This window comes from Colius striatus, chromosome 10, assembly GCF_028858725.1.
Source record: "Colius striatus isolate bColStr4 chromosome 10, bColStr4.1.hap1, whole genome shotgun sequence".
NCBI classification, from domain to species: Eukaryota; Metazoa; Chordata; class Aves; order Coliiformes; family Coliidae; genus Colius; species Colius striatus.
The window spans coordinates 3821621-3841624 of record NC_084768.1 but is presented as its reverse complement, the minus strand read 5'-3'; the positions used below and the strand labels follow the sequence as shown (position 1 = coordinate 3841624).

Genomic DNA, 20004 nt, shown 5'->3' with positions numbered 1-20004 from the left:
GCTCAGAGGAACTCACATCTTCCTTCACACATAGACCCCCAGCCCAGAGAGATGTTAAAAATACTCCATCTGAAGGTGCAGGGGCAGAGCTGAGGGTTGTGCATGGATGTGCACTACCTGCCCTGGTCCTCCAGTCTCATTTCAGTTGGCTTTAGGAGCTCAAGGACCATAAAACCTGTGCTTGCCTTACAGAAAAACAACAGTAAGACCTTGTCCACAGAGGGAACAATCCGTGGGAACACTGTGGGTGGAGGGGAACCTCACAGGACGAGACATCTACTGTTGGCAGAGAAAAGGTAAGTGGGAGAGAAGGCAGGGAAGAAGCAGCAAGGCAGCAGAGAGGACACGAAAGCACATCTGTGTGGGACATCAGGGATGGCTCAGAGCAGAGCAGGGAGGAGCTGAAAGCCCCACTCGGGTGATGCAGCACCTGACACAGAGGTCACATCCCACCTCTCCCCATCAGGGAGTGCCAGGCACCACATCCCACCCCAGGGAGCTGCAGCACCTCGTGCCGGCAGCCCTGGGGACACCAGCACCAAAGGCTCTCTGTGTCACCCAGACACACAGCCCACACCTTCAGCTGTCTCCACTCTGCCCAGCACCTTGGGGGCCACTTGAGCAAGACACTCATCTTCTGCCCACCCCTCCACACTTGTCCCCTTGCAGCTTCTGGCTGAAGCTGGATGGCTGCTGAGGATTCCCCAAAGCCCTGAGGCACCCCAGCTCGCTGCACAGGTGGTTCTGCACTGGAACATGTCTCCTTTGACCTGCATTAACTGCCCAGCACTGCCACAGCCCTCAGCCACAGAAATCCCACCAGCTACAGGTCTATCAAAGGTGTCCCAGGCCACTCTAAGTACAGAGTGATAGAGATGGGTCTGATGTGGTACCCCACTCAACATCAACAGCAGAGGAGAACGATTTAGACCCCTGCAGCCTTCCTAGCCTTGTCCCCATCCATTCACCCTGGGGACTTCCTACCTTATGAGAGTTACTAAGACTCTCCTCTTGCTCAGAAGGATGGGCCCCAGAAAACCAACACACCTCTCAAACAGGAGAGATGTCAGTGAGAATATCTTTGTCTTAAATGCTCTTTTTGATGACTAAGGGGAAAAACAAAAGACTGACATTAGTTCTGCTTGGTCTGTGCATGAAGATAAACACTATCTACTGCCATGACAGGCTAAAGACCAAAGTATCTGCAGGAAAGCAGGGGGAGAAACAGAGAAGAAATGAGAAACAATCCCCATCAGGTTTGTTTCTCTCTGTTTTGGTCGTATGGACTGGTTTTCTTTGCCCCTAGCTCAGAGCTGGATCTGAGCAACTCGCTTCCCCCACTGCACACAAACCTCCTTGCTCTCACCAAATTACTCTGCTGAGTCCAAAGGCATGACAACCTGCTGCTGGTTCACAGCCAAAGGACTTGGGGTTTGGCTTGCTTTTCCCAAGTAAAACCCAGTAATCCTCCCTTTGCTCAGCAAGACAAAACCCAAAGGCAAGACAAAGCTGCTGAAATACTCTGAGTCACATCCACAGGAAAGTCCAATGGTAAATGACATTTTAAGCAGTGAGGGTGGAACCATCTCAAGCCCCAGCTAAGTCACCCAAACAGCAGCATCCCAAACACTCTGTGCAGGCTGGCCCAGAAGCAGCTTCCCCTGGTCTGACACAGCAGCAGCCTGCACCTACCCCAGGCCCAGCTGCTGTGTCCATGGCATCTTTGACATGACAGCAGGCATCTTTGGCCCGTTGCAAAGCTCAGGGATTCTCAACTGCCACAGCCTCATTAGCAGAGAGGTCACATCTCATTAGCTGTGCTGTTTCAGTCCATGCTGTTTCTGGGTTTGCCCACCTTTCCAAATGCTTTGCCCAAACCAACCCTTGCATTGCAGCTCACTCCCAGCCCTTCAGCAGGCTTCCTACCATGAGGAGGAGCCCAGCTCTCCTCATACTGCCTCCACACAGTCATTAATATTTTAACCACCTTCATTTACAAGTCTAATTGCAGCCCTTTCTCCAGAGGAGAGAGGCTGGACCAACAGCCAGCAGCAGCTGGGTAGTGATGGCACCGCTGGTGCCTCTTGGAAGGGCTCATTCTGCAGCAACTGGGCACTGCAGACTGTGGCCAGGGGTTAGGACATGAGTCCTTCACCAGACAAGGATGGCTGCTGCTCTCCCCAGCTCACCCTGCAGGCATCAGGCTCCAGCCACACACCCATCACCATCAAACCACCATAGCCAATAACATACCCTCACTTCCACTGCTACAGTGGTTTCTTTCAGAACTTCAGGTTGTGCATCTCAGCTACCATGGGAGACCAGGTTTTAGCAAGAGTCACATTTTATCCAGCAGCACTTGTATCTCCCAAGGTCACAGCAGCCTCCAGCCCAGGCTTCACCCTGGTGCTGCAAACAGGGGAGGCTCAGATTAGAGCTGAGGATGAGCTTTTTCCCCCTGAGAGGGTTGTCAGCCCCTGTGCCAGGCTGCCCAGGGAGCTGGAGGAGTGCCCAGCCCTGGAGGGATCCCAAAGCCATAGGGCTGAGGTGCATAGTGCTGGGCTTGGCACCACTGAAGTAAGGGTGAGCCTTACTTTACACTGTTGGGCTTCCAAGGTAGTGCAAAAAGCGATCTGGTTAGCCAAAGTGCCACAAACAAGCTTGCACAGGCTTTCCAACAGCTTCTGTCTGCTAGGAAAAGGGACAGTGGCCTCACTGCCACCTTGTGCTCACCTCTGCAGAGCAGAAGGCTGGGGGCATCCTGCCTGAGGCTTTGGGGAAAGGTGACACCTGGAAACAAACGTGAGCAGCACCACTTGTGGGCTTGGGTTGCTTGGCTTGGTTGTTGCTGTAAATAAGTGCTGAGAAGCTTGGTCCTTATCAGAAACTGCAGCTGGAAGATGCTGAAAGACTCACAGCATTTGAGAGCCTCAAACAAAACCTCAGATAAGTCTGAATGAAAGAAAACATGGCAAGTTATTGCTCTGGGATCCATTTTTTACCTACTGTAAGAGCTGTTGCTCCTGGCTCAAGGAGCCTTGCAATCAATGAGATGTGGTACACACCACCTTTCACTGAGGGGCCATGGATGCTGCTCTTGCTCAAGAGATCAAAAGGTTTGCACCAAAACCAAGCAGCAGACAGGCACCTGCAGGAGCTTTGTCTCATCAGCACAGCTCCAAAATCATGTGTGGAGCTGCTGTGGCAGGGTCCAAGCCCCCAGCCCAGGCATGGTGGTGAAGAGATCCCCACTCCAGTGGGCACAGGGAGCACAAGATCCTGGGGCTGACTCAGAAATACAGTCCCATTTCCAGCCAGGAGGGTAATTAAGTCTCTGAACAGGTTGCAGTGAACTCTGCCTAAGGAGATTTTGAATTAACACTCAGCACCTTTCTAAAAATACACACATTATTCCAGCTACTAGGCAAGAAGAAGTAGTAAGAGAAAGTCCTGTGGCCAAGCAGCCAGCCCTGGATTTGTGGCTGCTGACACACACGTCCTGCCTGCCCCAGAGCAGCAGTGAGCATCCATCCAGCCATCCCCACGTGCTCACAAGGGGTTGGGCTCCCAGGACCTTCACCTCCTTTTGTTCTGCACCTTTTCCCCTTTTCAAACCACCCAAATACCCATCACAGCCATGAGTCAGGTGTTCAAAGGGCTGGGAAATGAAGCCCCAGCTCTGCAGGCTCTCAGTATGCTGAGGGAGCACACAGCGGCTTAGCTCGCCTGGACATAAACCCAGTGGCTGGGTATTAGTCTGGCCCCTTTGCCTTGCAGACACAATCCAGATCAAATAACTTCTCTGCCTGCAGCATGGGAACAACAGCCCAGCCTCTAACTGCAGCCCTAGCACGTAGGAATACACCCCAAACTGAGGAAATGTGTTCCTATTCCATATAAATACAGGTGTGGGCTCTCCCCAGGGCAAGACTGGGTGCACAAACGGGCATTGCTGCAGCTGGGTGCAGACAGGAGCCCACACAGCCCCAGCTCATCACACAGACACACCACAGGGAGCCTGGGGACCAGGCCAGCAGCCACAGCCTGCCCTTGGGGCCAGGATGCACCACACAGGACAGCGATTCATTCTCCTTCTGCAAGGGAGCTGAGCGTTTAAGGGCTGTTTGACATGAGAAGGATGCAAAGCTGGGCTCACAGGTTACTCACCAACCCCAGTTAAAGCAGCTGCAGGAATGGCTCAGCCCTTGCTGTCCCCAGCCTTTTGCTGTCACCTTTCAGAGCCCCAGGTGTGCAGCCACCGAGGAACACGGGTCACAGCCGTCCCCGCCGGCGCTGTCAGCCAGGGAGCCCTGCACACAGTTGTGGCTTTCATCGCTGCTTGGCACACACACAGAAACACCAGATGCATTTCTAAAGGTTGCTGTGCTATTTAAGTTGTCCAGGACAAGCTCTCCCTCCCAGATGACACTCAGATTTCTCTTCTCAGGGGCTTTAGGTTCTCGGTGTATTGGGAAAGGGAGACGAGGCTGCTCCCACATCCTCCTCAGCTGAGCAGCTGCAGGAGGGCATTGGGTTTGTGCTGGGGCAGCTCCCTGCAGGCAGCACATCAAAGCAAACACATCCATTATGTCCCTCATGCTGCTGTTTCTCCCCTCAAAACCAAACCAGCCCACCCCACTGCAGACCTCTCCTTTTCTTTGCAAGGCTTGGCCACTGTATCTGCTCCTCGCTGGGGCTGTGGCCAACAGCAACTCCCATCTCAGAGCCCAGTGCTAAAGGGCATCTCCTTCCAACCCTCCACCCCCTCACACCACAGACCCCCAGCAACTACTTGGGCAACTTCCTGAGAGAGACACCCCAGTTCTGCAATCAGACTCTATGCAGAAGAATGGTTTTGGTTGGAAAAGCCCTTGAAGCTCGTGGAGTCCCATCCCTGCCCAGCACTACCCCACGGCTTTGGGATCCCTCCAGGGCTGGGCACTCCCCCAGCTCCCTGGGCAGCCTGGCACAGGGCTCACACCCCTCTCAGGGAAACAGTTCTGCCTCAGCTCCAGCCTCAGCCTCCCCTGGGGCAACTTGTCACTTGGGAGCAGAGACTGACCTCACTGCAGCCTCCTGTCAGGGAGTGTCAGAGTGCTCCTGTCTTCCCTCAGCCTCCTCTTCTCCAGGCTCAGCACCCCCATTCCCTCAGACTCATACTCCAGACCCTCCTCCAGCTCTCTTGTCCTCCTTTGAACACACTCCAGGACATCACCATGGCTCACAGCCTCCTCAGCTCAGCCCATCCCAAACCTCCCTGCAGGCTTGTTGCCCCACATCCTACACGTGATGCTACTTCATCTCAAGTTGATGTTTTCAATTCCCTACAACGTGGAGAACTTTAAGAGATTTCTTTTTCTTTCTTTCTCAGTAACTCTCCTAAACCTTCCCAAACAACAACAAAAACCCCACATACACAAGAGGCCACAGTTTAAATGCCAAGGCAGACATGTCAAAGCCAGGGGTGCTTTTTCAAGGCTGGGATGGGTGAGATATGGCTCCCAGATAACACAGGCTGCAATGTATGATCTTCCAGTCCTGGTACCTCACTGCTTTCAAATCATATCATCATTGCCAGCATTAATCCAGTGTCAACAGGGATGTGGCAGACAACCTCCCCTTCCCACCTCTGCAAGGGAGCCCAGGGGAGGGGAGGGGTGTTTGGAGGACAGGGTGGTGCTCCCAAAGGCCAGTCCCCAAACCCCATGCCTCCAGCTGCTACTGCCTGGGGAGCATCTATGACATTCAAAGAAACCCCACAACTACACTGAAACAGTTAATTAATCCTGTGAGGCTGCAAGTACAAAAAATAACCAGCAGACCCCAGCAGTGGGGTGGGATTCCTGGCACAAGTGCTGGCTCAATCACAGTTGCTGCCACCCACAGCTCTGCAGCCTCAACACCAGCATTTAGGGAAGGGTATTTCCCCACACAACCATGCTTGTCCATCTTTAACTGCTTAAGACCCTGGCATGGAGGTTTAAGAACAGACACTTGATTTAACCTCTATTGCTGCCTTTAACCCCAATTGCTGTGTTTGGGCAGCAGCTTGAGAGGGCTTTAAACTGAGGACAACTCCAAGAAGGCATCTGCAGACCTGCACCACGTGCAGTTGTTAAGCTCTGCCATGTTTTCTACCCTTCCTGCTCCAACACCAAACCCTGCAAGCCCTGCTGGGATATTGCTCCAGCCACTACACCCCATTGCTAGTTCCAGGTGTGAGGCAAACATCAGGTTCTGCTGCCTCGCTGGCCTCTGGGTTCAAATCCTCACCATCACCACTTCAGCCACTGCCTTGGCACACCTGGGTTTTATCAAGCCAGTACCAGCAGCCCCCATCCAAAGCATTTCCCACACTGCCAGGGTTTGGGTGAGGCCTTTGGCTAGGTGGTGGCTGGGTCTGCAGTAGAGCTGTTGATCCCTTCCCTCCCTTGGCATGGAGAAACAAGCTGCTGGGAGACTGGAGCTGGAAAAACCCAAAGCAGGTGGGTGGGAATACCTGCAAAAAGGGATATTTCACCCCTGTAGACTAGAGGCTGCTGCAACCTGTTCAGCTGAACAAATTCACCCCATGTCAATGGGGATGCCCCTTGGGTCCAATCTGGCCAGCCCAGCTCCAACCCAGAACACAGGAGACACGGCTGGAAGCGGCACAAAGCAGTGTGGGACTCAGTCACCCTCCCCTGAGCAGCTCTGGGCTGGACACATCAACCACATCCCCTGCTTTTCCACCCAAAACTTCAACAGCTCCCTGCTGCTCCTCTTTAAAACACCTTGCTTCCCATGCCCCATCCTCAGCAGCTCAAAACCAGCTCAAAACCTCCATGTTCCTGTGCAGGCAGGACCAGCCCTCCACAAACACCCCAAAAAGGCTTCAATGAGCGTCTTTGAATTTGACAAGAGGTGAAATATCTCCACAGCCCTGTGCCCACCCTGGGCTCACTGGCTCAGGCACAGCATCGCCCTGTGCTGGGCAGGGCACGACAGAAAGGTCAACCAACCTCTTGCATTCCTGAAGAAAGAGCTGCCTCATCTCCAGAGGGTCTGAAGATACCCCCTTGCATCTCAGAGGGCATCTCCAGAGGGCATCTCCAGAGGGTCTGAAGATACCCCCTTGCATCTCAGAGGGCACTGCTGGAGATGCTCCTGCAAGCCAAAGCCCTGAGCCTCTGCAAGCCCAAGTTTGCTCCTGGATTACTGCTCAAGCAACAATTTAGCATGAGGGTCCTCATGCATTCACTGGGATGGTTTTGCCATCCATGCTTGCCTGTATTTATGTGAATTGCCTCCAACCTGCTCCTGGCTCTCTCAAGTAGAAACCCAAGTGTTGCCACCAGACCATTTCCTTGCCATCTCACACAGCCAACACCGAGCACACTCAAGCACATCATTGACTGAAGTGAAACCACTGACAAGGAAATAAAACCAATTTTCTTGCCTAATTGAGAAAAATGCTTCTTTTGTGTGGCATTAGGTGCCTCTGGCCCCAGTTCCACAGGTCAGCACAGTGAAGGCACAAGGCCTGGAGACGATCGTTGCCAAAAGCCGATGCAAGAAAGCTGTTGCCATTTCGGATGGGCCCAGTCATTGGTGGAAGTTCCCAGGGTGACCAAACCTCCCCAGAAACAGAGGTGAAAAAGAAGCCTGGAGAGGTGCAGAGAGATCTCCACATCTGCTTTGGGCCCTGGAGAAACACAGGTCCCGTCTCCTGCAGAAGTGACCTTCTCCCACATAGTCATCAGCCACGTGGTTGGCTAATCTTTCTGAGCATCACTGAGCTTCTGGCTCGAGTGACACGTTGCAGCAGCCATTGCAAAACTTAATTAAGGTGCACAAAATGCTTTCAGTACATTGGAGGTGCAACAGATGGATTCCAATGGGAGATAAACTCATCATTGTGCTTGGATGTTTGCCTTAAGGCCCAGTGCACTTCTGAGCATTGGCGAGTTACTTTACAACCAAAGGGAACACGGAAATACCTCTCAGAACCACAGCCACACACATGCAGAGACCTCCCCAGCAGGAGTTTGAGGCAGGTCAAGCACAGCAAAGCCATCTGCACCATGGCTCGGTGGGCAACAGTGCTGCTCGTGCACGCTGCACGGGGAGGACCACCAACATCTGCTGGTTGATGATCTTAAAGGTCTTCCCCAGCCTAAATGATGACTCTGTGCTCAGTGCTGCTCCCAGCCAGGTCTGGGTTCTAGAGGCAGTGCCCACACTTTGGTCTCTCGGGTATCATTGGGATTTTTAAGCGTACAAGGCAAAACCTGCATTTCCTCTCCCCATTTAACAGGGGAATGAGAAAATGCTCCACACTGGGCTCAGAACAAATGAGCAGAAACTGCACATCCTGCCTCATTCCCAAGGAGCCAAATTCCCTTGTTCCCAAAGGGGAGCATCCAAAAAACCCACCAACCCAGCCTGGCCCACGGGTGATGCCAGAGGGTGCCACGCTGGGGCTGAACTCCTCCCCAGGCTCCACCCTCAGCTTCAACAGGAGTGAGACCAGTGATTTAAATCATTTAAAGCATTAAATCATAGCAACAAAAGCCCTTTAAGCATGTTTACTGCAGACAAGGACAGGTGTTTTGTGTGAGCTGTGGAATTGCAGGTCAAAGGGAGGGAGGCACAAAAGGAAGCACCTCTGCAAGTGTTTCAGCAGGGTATCGGCCACCAAAGTTTCACCCTTCCACAAACAGAGGCAGTTTTCAACTGGCTTAAAATGCAACTGGTTTAAAAATTCATCAAGAGGCAGCTCCTGGCCTGCACCCAGCTGTACAGCAGCACGCTGTGGGCATTTCACAGCCAGGCAAAAGTCCTCAAGGAAATAACCACCCCCCCCCACACACACACCAAAACAACCTCCCCCCCACCCCAAACCCCAACCTCTGCATCCAACCAGCCTCAGAACTACTTAAATAACCCAAAGGCAGGGTGCCAGCAGGCCAGCTTCCATTTCTCTACAACAATTCCTCCACCAGTGTGGGCACTTTGGAGAGCAACCCCCGTTGTTGATACCTCCTCTGCAATGCCCTGCTCCAGCACAGGCCGTGTGCCTGGCTCCCAGCGTGTCACGTATGTCAGCGTGGGGAGAGGAGTTTGATGCCATGCTCTAAAATGAAAGCCTCTTTTGCTTGTGACTGTCAGCAGAGGAAGATGTTTCCTCCTATCAAAGGACAGCGATGCTCATTCTCTGAGCAGCAAGGACGCCGAGATAAATAGGAAGCGGCGGCTCCCTGGTGCCGTTTCAGCACCTCCATCTCCTAGCTTAGGCAAATATTTTTGGTCCCTACAAGAAGCCCCAGTCCCACAGAGCCTGATGCCTTTCCAGGCTCATCTGGCCAGCCTGTGATTTGCAGAGGCAGCCCAATTTCTGCCTGTCATGCCGGGAAGGCCGGGCAGCCGCCTGCTCCGGTGCCTGGCCGCGGCTCGGCACAGCCCTGCCCTGGCAGCCCCTTCTGCCTCAGCCAACGGGCCACTCAACACACGATATTTGGATCTGGGGGGTCCTGAAGGGTCTGTTCTGCTACAAACCATAAGATGAAGAAGTCTCCCTCCCTTTCCCTGCATTTTACTCCCGAATGCATTACAAAACAAGCCAACACACCAGAGCTTTCCATAGGGCCGAGGCAAACGACAGGCTACAGCTTCTTCCACGCCATGAGGCTTTTCCCCACACAGTCTCACAACCCTCCCTGAACTATCCAGCACCTGCAGCCCATTTTTCAGTCTCATTTCCTTCCTTATTCCAATAAGCCTTGGCCCAGCATCTCCCCTCTCTCCCTCAGAACCTGCATCTTCAAACCAGCGACACTAACTTGCCAAAATCGCCTCCGATTCCCATAGCCTGGTTTCCCACTGACAGATGCCCGTTGGTAGAGCTCCACTGCAAAGCCACAGAACCCCATCCACCACCACAGGCTTCACAGCCCCCAGGCTGTGCCTACAGAGAAATCCATCCTCCGTGCATCGTGACAGGATGAGAAAGTGTGTTTCAGAGGATAAAATAACGTTTAAAGGAAAGGGCCTGGGCTCCTTCCCCATGCCCAGGTCCCTCCTGAGCAGCCCGAGCTCTGCTGGGGAACCCTGGGGGGTGGGACAGGGGGAGGGGGGCTGTGCTCCCCAAGCTGCCCACACCGGGTCAGGGATGGAACTGCAAATGATCCGGTGGGTTTGATCCCACCTCCCCAGCCGGCAGCCTGGCGTGTGCTTTGCCTTCCCTGGGATTAGGGGGAGGGGAAAGGGTTATTTTTATTATCATTAGGGTTTTTTTTTCCTTGGGGAAAAAACAAACGAGCAGCATTTGCACAGGCAGGGTCGGTGCAGCCTCCTCCTTCCTCCACCGGCGCTTGGAAAGCTCTAAGGCATCCAGAGAGACATGCTCAGATCATCACCTACCTTCCATCATGGTGGCAGAATTGCATTCCTCAGTTTCCAAGGAGCCTGAAAAAATACAGGAGAATACGATCCCGGTTAGCAGATGCTTAACGTAAGCCCTTCGATCAACCGCCTCCGAGCCCCGGCTGGCTTCGCTGCCGGGAAAGAAACGAGGAGGAGGGGAAAAAACACAAGCCCGGCCTCAGCGGCGAGGCAGGCGCCGGGCCATGGATGCTGCGGAGCCTGTATCACCTCCAGGATCAGCGGAGGATGCTGAGAGAAAGGAGGCAGGACGAGGCGGGCTCGGCTGGGGCGCAGCCGGTCCCTCCCGCCCCGCACCTCCTCACATGCGCGCTCGCTGCCGACACGCACAGCCCCCCGCACCCCCCCGGGAACGCACCAACCTCCTTCCCTCCCCCCACCCCCCCAAAAGCATAACCCCGCTCCGCACCTCGTGACGCACTTCCCCTCCCTCTAATCCTATCGCACGGTGCTCGGAGGAGACGGATTAATTAGCGGGCGCTGTCAGCTGAGGCGGGATGGGCAGCATCGGCCCCGTGCGGGTTGGCTCCGGCTGCGGGCTCCGGCCGCTCCCGCAGCCGTGCCAGGGACAAATCCATCCTGCTGACGTCACACGGGCAGCAATTAGCCCCGAAAGGATGAGGATGCAGGGCAGGGAGGGGGGGAAATGTCTCCCCGACCGCCTGCCGAAGCAGCCCGGGAATTAATTTCGCGTGAAGAGCGGCCAAAGCATCGCCGGAGCGGGGAACAAAAGATGCTGAGCGAGGGAGGGGAGGCTGCCAGAGCTGACCCACGGCCTCTGCTCGGGACATCCCCTGCCTGGGGACCCTCCGCCTCCCATCACGGGGGTCAGCCGCAGCTGGGGCCAGCCCTGCCCTGGGAGACGCCACCCGAGGGGGATGCTAGCAGCTCCTCCCAGCACACTGCCACAGCCTCCCTCATCTCTCCCTGCCAGCCACGGCATCCAGAGCCTCACCTCGTCCTGGCCAGCTCCCCCCAGGGCTGTGTGACACTGGGCAGCTTGAAAACAACATCAGAACTGCCCCAAGGCAGGGAGGAACTTGGCTGGAGGTGACAGGCAGTGCCAAAGTACGAGTTAGAGAGGATGCTACAAGAGGTACCCTGAGAAACAGCTGAGATACAAAACTGGCCCTGGCAAAGTTGGCTCTAAGCAGCTCCACAAGTTCAGCTGTATTCACATGGGAAAGATACTTTAAAACACCTTACTGAAGTAGCCCCATGCCAAAAGTGGTGCTTATCTGAAACAGCACCTGCTGCTGCAAGGGAGACAGAAACAGCCCCAGGCCAGGGCACAGGCAGCCCCCCAAGGCCAGGGGGGCACTTGTAAGCAGGGAGAGCAATACCTGCAGCACTTTTCCTGTTAAAAACCCCTCCCAATTTTTTCCCCCTCCCTCACTGAAAATGAAAAAAACCCAAACATTCCTTTTCCCCCCCCTCCCATCTGAAAAATCCCAAAGTCAAGCATCTCCAAGGGTCTGGAGGGGAAATGAGCCTCAGCCCCACAACAGTCTCTGGCATTGGGTGTCCCCAGCCTGGGAGAAACCCCCACACACCCAGGGACAGGATTATTTAACAGATGGCTTGGTTAATCCCCACGAGGAGCTCCTGGGATGTGCCTCTGCTGCCCAGGCTTCCCACAGGGTCATAGGGAAATCTGTGTGGGATCCCAGCAGGGGCACAACGTGATCATCATCACCCTAGTGCCAAACACCCTGAGGAACCAGGCTGGCACTCATGGCAGGATGCCAAGGTGATGGGCACTCACCTGCTGTAGCCCAATGCCTCCTGGACACACCAAAACAACATTTATGCTCCGAAATTCACAGAGCTGTGCCCAGCAGGGCACGGTGCTGCTGGGGCCATGCCACAGCCTGGTGACTGCTTCCAGCAGGGGCAGCCCCTACAGCCCACCTCCCACAGCTCAGCAGGGCTTCTCTTCTTTAAACAACCAAGAAGGGCTGTTCATCCTCCCCACAACCCCTTCCCAAGCTGGGCAATGCCTGCACACAGCATCTTCACCAAATCTCAGTGCTGAGTTCCAGCAGGCTCTGCACCACACCGGCAGCAGCACGGGTGGGAAACTGGCAGGGTATTGCTCAGCTCTGGCTTTGGGCAGCAATGCAGCACATCCCACCTTCTGAAATAATTCCTGCCACATGGTAAGGCTGAAACTCACCTTCCTGAGAGCAAAACTAACCTTGCACTATGACACCACGAACCTGTTCCCTGCATGGGCTCTTCCTGACACTGGGAGGCAGGGGGAGAGCTGGGTGGCTGTTGGAGCAGCATGCTGCAGGGCCCTCACCATGGACACAAGGGGACTGATGGATTTCCAACCCCAAGAGCTCACACATGGGCTTCTCTCAGCCAAAGATTTTATGTCCCTGTGCTGGGCCCTGATGAGGCTGCAGCTCGAGTGCTGTGGTCAGTGTTGGGCCCCTCACTCACTGCCAGAGGGACACTGAGGGGCTGCAGCGTGGCCAGAGCCGGGCAGGGAGCTGGGGAAGGGGCTGGAGCACAAGGGGCTGGGGAGGGGCTGAGGGAATGGGGGTGTTGAGCCTGGAGAAGAGGAGGCTGGGGGCAGACAGGACCACCCTCTACAACTCCCTGCCAGGAGGCTGCAGGGAGCTGGGGGTTGGGCTCTGCTCCCAAGTTACAAGTGACAGGACATCAGGAAACAGCCTCAAGTTGCCCCAAGGGAGGTTGAGGTTGGAGCTGAGGCAGAACTGTTTCTCTGAGAGGGGTGTCAGCCCTGTCCCAGGCTGCCCAGGGAGCTGGGGGAGTGCCCAGCCCTGGAGGGATCCCAAAGGCGTGGAGCTGAGGTGCTGAGGCTGTGGGTCAGTGCTGGGCAGGGTCAGGGGAGGGGAGGGCAGGGCTGGGACTGCAGCAGCTTCAAGGGCTTTTCCACCCAAAACCATTCCGTGGCTCTAGGAGAAGCCCTGGAAACCTCGAGCAGCTCCTGAAGGATGAGCTTTAGGAGGCTGCAAGTAAACATCAACAGCCTGAAAAGAAACCAAACGAGGCCTGAGTGAGTCAGTGAGAGCATTACTCACTGCTCACAGCCCGGCCTGGCACGCTGCAGGGGCGTGACGGCAGCGCGGTGCCCGGCGCGACGCAGAGCCCCCAGGACGGGCACAGCAGGCACAGGGCTGATGGGGATTTGCTAAATAAAGCCCAAATCCATCTGCCTCATCCCCAGCAGGATCTGGCCCCGGTAAATCCCCGGGTTTAGTGGCACTGCTGGGCAGACACCCCGTGGGTTACACTCGGCCTCTGCTGCTCCACGGCCTCGTCACTGAACCATCAGGAAACCTTTTGGTAAGTAGGAGCTCAGCCCCTCTCTGCTCCTGGGGAGTGGATCCCCCAGCAGCCTCCTGCCACAGCTCCTGTCAGGGATTTCTCCTCTGTCACCTGCAAAATGGACTTTCCAGCAGGGATCCAGCATTTGCCTCCTCCCCACGAAGCCGAGCTGGTCCCGTGCAGGGTGGAGGGTGCAGAGCCTGGCGTGGGGGAGTATGGCCAATGGGGATGCCTAAAGGCAATCTCAAACCCCTGCACAGGCTCTGGTGAAGTGACAGCCACAAGATCCCTTGCTCAGAAGGCTTCTCCCTAGCACAGAAGGAGGGTGGGAGACAAGGGGACCCCTGGGAGCACCTCACCCCAGTCTCCGGTGAGCAGATCAGCCCATCAGCCAGGGCCTGAGCACCAAACCCCTCACACAGTCACCAGCAGGGCTGAAACAAGGCTGTGCCCCAAGGTGATCCCAGGCTCGAGCACCAGTGCTGCGATGTGCACGGCCACAGCCAGACCACGGCTCACAGAGCCACAGGGATGAGTGTGCACAGCCCCAGGAGGGGCCAGAGGAGCCCTGCCAGCCCCTGCCCATCCCTCCTGCCCATGCTGGGGGGCTCGTTGCCACCAGAGCAACGGGGGCCAGGGGAGGGGAGCAGAGCAGTGCCCACCATGTGCCTGGGCACAGGGGCCCTTTCAGGACACAGCTGCACAACCCAAGCCCGTGGCCTTCTGCTGTGTTAGTTGGGTTTCTGGCTGTGTTCATGCTGGGTTTGCCCACACACGAGGTGCTGCCAGGCTGTTTGCATCCCAGGGAGCTGCTCTGGAGGAGCACACCCCAGGCAGGGGATGGCTGGGGATGCGCTGCCAGCAGCGCAGGCTACGGGCACACGCTGTGCCCACACACCCCCCAGCCCACGCTCCACCACGTGCTGCCTCCTGCCTTCCCCCAACACCCACCCCCACCAGGAAACAGCCCTGGGGGGGAACACCCCACACAATGCTCCAGACCCTGCCAAGCACCCCCAAAGCACCCAGCCCAGGAGCCGGCACAGCAGCAACCCACGGGACTCCAAACCCTTCACCACCAGCACGGCCCATGCCACAACAGGGCTGGAAACCAGCAGCAGCTGCCCTGAAACCAACCAGGGCACCTCGTTGGGCTGAGCAGGACCAGGAGGGTGGCAGCAGCCCAGAACTCACCCTGTGCAGAGCAGCAGGCGGGTGCCCCACGGCACTGGGGTGCTGGCAGAGCCCAGGCAGGACGCGCAGGCTCCCGGAGCCAGGGAACGCTTCCGGAGCCAGCTCTGCCTTATTCAACAGCTTTCATGTGAGCAGAGGGAATGAGGCTACGCCCTGGGGTGAGAGGTGTGATGGGAGCCCCACGGGAGCTGCTCCTGCCCAGATCCCTGCGCTCTGAGGAGCTGCCAAAGGGCACCACGCTCCAAAACACCCACTTACCAGCGCTGCTGGTGCTGCAGCGACCAAAACCCACCTCTGCCTGCCAACGACACCCCTGCACACACCCCACCAGAACCCACCTTCCTCTGCTCACTCTTCCTCTCAGCAGCCTGCCCTGCAGCACCAGCTCCTCCTGCCCCACACCTCTACTTAGCAGGGGCTGACGAGGTTAATCACTGGCCTCAGCACAACACCTGGATGGGATGGTGATGGGGCACAGGTGCTCTGAAAGCCCTGCCCTGCTCCTCTGCTGCCCTCCACCCACCCAGGCTGTCACCGGTTCTGTCCCTGAAAGGGACAAACCACCCACTGTCGGGAACAGCAGAGGCAACAGTGTCAACTGCCTTTTGTTTGGGGTGTTTTGTTCTGGAAAAGAGGCACTGGAGAACAGAGGAAAAGCCCTGGTGTGCCCCACTGGTGTGCAGGTTTGCAGCCACCAGCCCTGCTTACACTGCACATCTGCTCCTAAACACTACCAAGCCCATTTGGGATGTGATCTCTGAGGGCTTCAGCACACAACCAGCATGGGCATGGACCTCCCCACGTGCCTCTGAGCCCAGGCTGGGGGTCAGTGCTGCAGCCCCAGCCCTCAATGCAGCCAATGTCCCCACCAGACCCGAGGGAGGGGGATCCCAGTGCCTGCCCCAGCCACGCACACACAGGCAAGCCCCCAAAATGCCACTTTATCCAGTTCTTCCCCAAAAGGCATTCCTTCCCCTTGAAACACTGCACCCCAGGGGTGGAAGGGGAGGCTCAGCAGCACAGGGGGACAGGAGGGGAAGCAGGTGTTGGCTTTCAAACACAAAATTAACCATGTTGGCTGTGGGTGTTTCAAAGAAACTTCTCTGGTTTGGACACTGCTCCCTCGTTAGAGACGAGCACAAGCGAGCAGCCTCTGAGCTCCTGCTCCTCTGCCCTGTAGCTTAAGCATTAACTTACTTGAGTATCAGTTAGCATGGGGCAAAAAACACCTCAGAACAAGGCTGAGAGTACCTCTGAGCCCCAGCAAGAGCCAGTGCAGGGAGCCCTAAGGAAGAGTGCACTGCCCAGCACGTGGGCTCTGCTCCTGCGATGGCTTCGGGGGCTCCTCCCCGCTCCAGGTACCCCCCAGTCTGGGAGGAGAAGCTCCACTGGAAGAGAAACTGGGAATTTTTGCACTAGGCCAAGCCCCACAGTATTTCAAACGTGGGTTTTTTCCCCCTCTAGGCACGATGGCTTATTGAGATAAAACCACCCAACCACCTTTGCAGGAGCAAACCTGCACTCCGCGGGAGCCACGGGCCTCTGCTGCACCCTCATGGGGGGAGCTTGCTTGGCAGGGGGAAGGTTCCAACCCACAGAGCTCAGCTGAGAACGAGGTTACGGAGAAAAACGTGTTAACACTGACAGTATCCATGGCACTGTTCTGCTGAGAAACCTCTGCTCCCCCAGCCCTGAGAGAGACAGAGCTCTGGGGCTGCTGCAAGGCTCTACCCGTCCTGGTACTGAGGTACTCCTCTGGGGGATTGCCCCAAGGAAGATGCTCTCTGCCTCTCTGCAAAGGCCACCCTCCTTCCTGCTGCCTCCTTCACCCTTGGAGGGTGTTTCCAGCCACTCGTGGCAGCCTGGCTGGGAGCACGCTGTGGTTTGAGGCCAATGGGAGCCAAATGCTGAGCCTCATTGCTGTGGCGTGTGAGCTCAGGCTGGTCACTCCTCACTTTGATGTGGTGGCAAAGTCACATTTGGGTGAGCACCTGGAAATGCCCTTCACATGATCAAGGAGAATCTCCTCTGGTGCTGAGGTGAGAGAGCCCAAGCTGCCCAGGGAGGGTGTGGAGGCTCCTGCTCAGGAGGTTTCCAACCCCAGCTGGACACATTCCTGTGCCCCCTGAGCCAGGGGAACCTGCTTTAGCAGGGGCTGGGGCTGGAGCAGCTCTGCAGGGCTCTTCCAGCCCCCATTCTATGGTGCAGCCTGTGCCAGGGCTCTCTCACCTCCACACCAAAGATTTTTTTCCCTATGTTTAAGTGGAACTTTTTGTGTCCCAGCTGATGTCCATCACCCCTTGTCCTGTCGCTGCACACTACAGAAAGTCACCCCATCCTCCTGAGACTCATCCTTGAGATACTTGTGTTGATGAGATTCTGCATTCAGCTTTCTCTTGTCCAGGCTGAACAGCCCCAGGTCCTGCTTCCTTTCCTCATAAGAAAGATGTTCCAAAGCTGTACAGATCCCCAAAGGTGAGCACCCCAAGGCAGGCACGGAGCCACTGCCTCTGGCTGGGCGAGGTTCCAGATGTGTGCAGGGTCTGGCTGTGCACCCCTCCAGCAGGACGTGGTCCCAGCTGTGTGCAGCCCTGACTGCCTGGGACTGCAGCTGGACCCATCTCCAGATGGCTGCGGCCCCACCATGAGCTGCTCCAGCTGTGCTGGACCCCGACTGTGTGTGTCCCGCAGTGCAGTGACCCTCCTGTGCACTGCACTGTGCAGGGGCCTCGGCAGGTGGAGCTGTACAGCTGTGCAGACAGCTGTGCGGGGCAGGACAGGGCTGTACAGCTGCAGGCATCTGTGTGGGCAGGATGGGGCTGTACGGGGCAGGACAGGGCTGTACAGCTGTGTGGGGCAGGACAGGGCTGTACAGCTGCAGGCATCTGTGTGGGCAGGATGGGGCTGTACAGCTGTGTGGGGCTGGGTGGGAGCTGTACAGGGCAGGATGGGGCTGTACAGCTGTGTGGGGCAGAATGGGAGCTGTACAGAGCAGGATGGGGCTGTATAGCTGTGTGGGGCAGAATGGGAGCTGTACAGGGCAGGATGGGGCTGTAAAGCTGTATGGGGCAGGATAGGAGCTGTGTGGGGCAGGATGAGAGCTGTACAGAGCAGGATGGGGCTGTACAGCTGTGTGAAGCAGGATGGGAGCTGTACAGCTGTGCAGGCAGATATGCCAGGCAGGATGGGGCTGTACAGCTGTGTGGGGCTGGACAGGAGCTGTACAGGGCAGGACAGGAGCTGTACAGCTATGCAGGCAGATATGGCAAGCAGGATGGGGCTGTACAGCTGTGTGGGGTTGGACAGGAGCTGTACAGGGCAGGATGGGGCTGTACAGCTGTGTGGGGTTGGACAGGAGCTGTACAGGGCAGGATGGAGCTGTACAGCTGTGTGGGGCTGGACAGGAGCTGTACAGGGCAGGATGGAGCTATACAGCTGTGTGGGACTGGGTGGGAGCCGTACAGGGCAGGATGGGGCTGTACAGCTGTGTGGGGCAGGATGGGAGCTGTACAGGGCAGGACAGGAGCTGTACAGCTATGCAGGCAGATATACAAAGCAGGATGGGGCTGTACAGCTGTGTGGGGCTGGACAGGAGCTGTACAGGGCAGGATGGAGCTATACAGCTGTGTGGGACTGGGTGGGAGCTGTACAGGGCAGGATGGAGCTGTACAGCTGTGTGGGGCTGGGTGGGAGCTGTACAGGGCAGGATGGAGCTGTACAGCTGTGTGGGGCTGGACAGGAGCTGTACAGGGCAGGATGGAGCTATACAGCTGTGTGGGGTTGGACAGGAGCTGTACAGGGCAGGTTGGGGCTGTACAGCTGTGTGGGGTTGGACAGGAGCTGTATAGGGCAGGACAGGAGCTGTACAGTTATGCAGGCAGATATGCCAAGCAGGATGGGAGCTGTACAGCTGTGTGGGGCTGGACAGGAGCTGTACAGGGCAGGATGGGGCTGTACAGCTGTGTGGGGTTGGACAGGAGCTGTACAGGGCACGATGGAGCTATACAGCTGTGTGGGGCTGAGTGGGAGCTGTACATGGCAGGACAGGAGCTGTACAGCTATGCAGGCAGATATGCCAAGCAGGATGGGAGCTGTACAGCTGTGTGGGGCTGGACAGGAGCTGTACAGGGCAGGATGGGGTTGTACAGCTGTGTGGGGCTGGACAGGAGCTGTACAGGGCAGGATGGGGTTGTACAGCTGTGTGGGGCTGGACAGGAGCTGTACAGGGCAGGATGGGGCTGTACAGCTGTGTGGGGCTGGACAGGAGCTGTACAGGGCAGGATGGGGCTGTACAGCTGTGTGGGGCTGGACAGGAGCTGTACAGGGCAGGATGGGGCTGTACAGCTGTGTGGGGCTGGACAGGAGCTGTATAGGGCAGGATGGGGCTGTACAGCTGTGTGGGGCTGGACAGGAGCTGTACAGCTGTGGGGGGCAGGATGGGAGCTGTACAGGGCAGGACAGGAGCTGTACAGATGTGCAGGCAGATATACCAAGCAGGATGTGAGCTGTACAGCTGTGCAGGGCAGGATGGGACTGTACAGCTGTGCAGGCAGATGTGTGTGGGCAGGATGGGACCCAGGGAAGCTGGGCACCAGCCAGACCCATGGCAGGACCTGCCACCAGCAGTGACCCCCTCCTGCAGGTAAATCTCTTCACGATACAGATGGCTTTGTTCCAATTGCTGCACTCCTCCCTGGGCAATGAGCAGCTTCCCGTGGGGCTGAGGATGTGCCCAGGCTGCTCCTGCTGCCCTCCCTTGGGGACACGGAGTCCTCACAGACATACTCCTTGTGTCACTCCAAAAGGCAAGTCTGGGAGAGAAAAAACACCTAAATGCATCTCAAATGGCATCACGTGGGCCACAACCTGTCCTGTCCTTGCCCCCAGCCCCGCTGCTGGACTGGGACACCCACCTCCCCTTCACATGGAGGCTCTGGGTGCTGTGAGCTCCCTTCCAGGCTCGATAAAATCTGTTCTTTGTGCAGCAGCCCCCAGCTCCTTCCTGTTTTTCACCACAAAACTGTCAGCACTTCAGATTCTCTTTTCTTTCCACCTGCAGGAGTTTTCAGGTGAACTCCAAGCCCCTGG

The 20004-nt window shown here is 56.6% G+C and overlaps 1 protein-coding gene across 1 annotated transcript in view; it reads right to left on the bottom strand.

The window, feature by feature from the left end:
* The window catches only part of SGIP1 (SH3GL interacting endocytic adaptor 1), a 64783-nt gene that overhangs the window by 44151 nt on the left and 628 nt on the right, over positions 1-20004 (bottom strand). The window contains exons 2-3 of the mRNA XM_062003921.1: positions 10402-10446; positions 9822-9889 (exon numbers count right to left, since the gene is read on the bottom strand). Of these exons, the coding sequence (XP_061859905.1) occupies positions 9822-9889; positions 10402-10446 (113 nt within the window). The remainder of the gene's footprint in view (positions 1-9821; positions 9890-10401; positions 10447-20004) is intronic.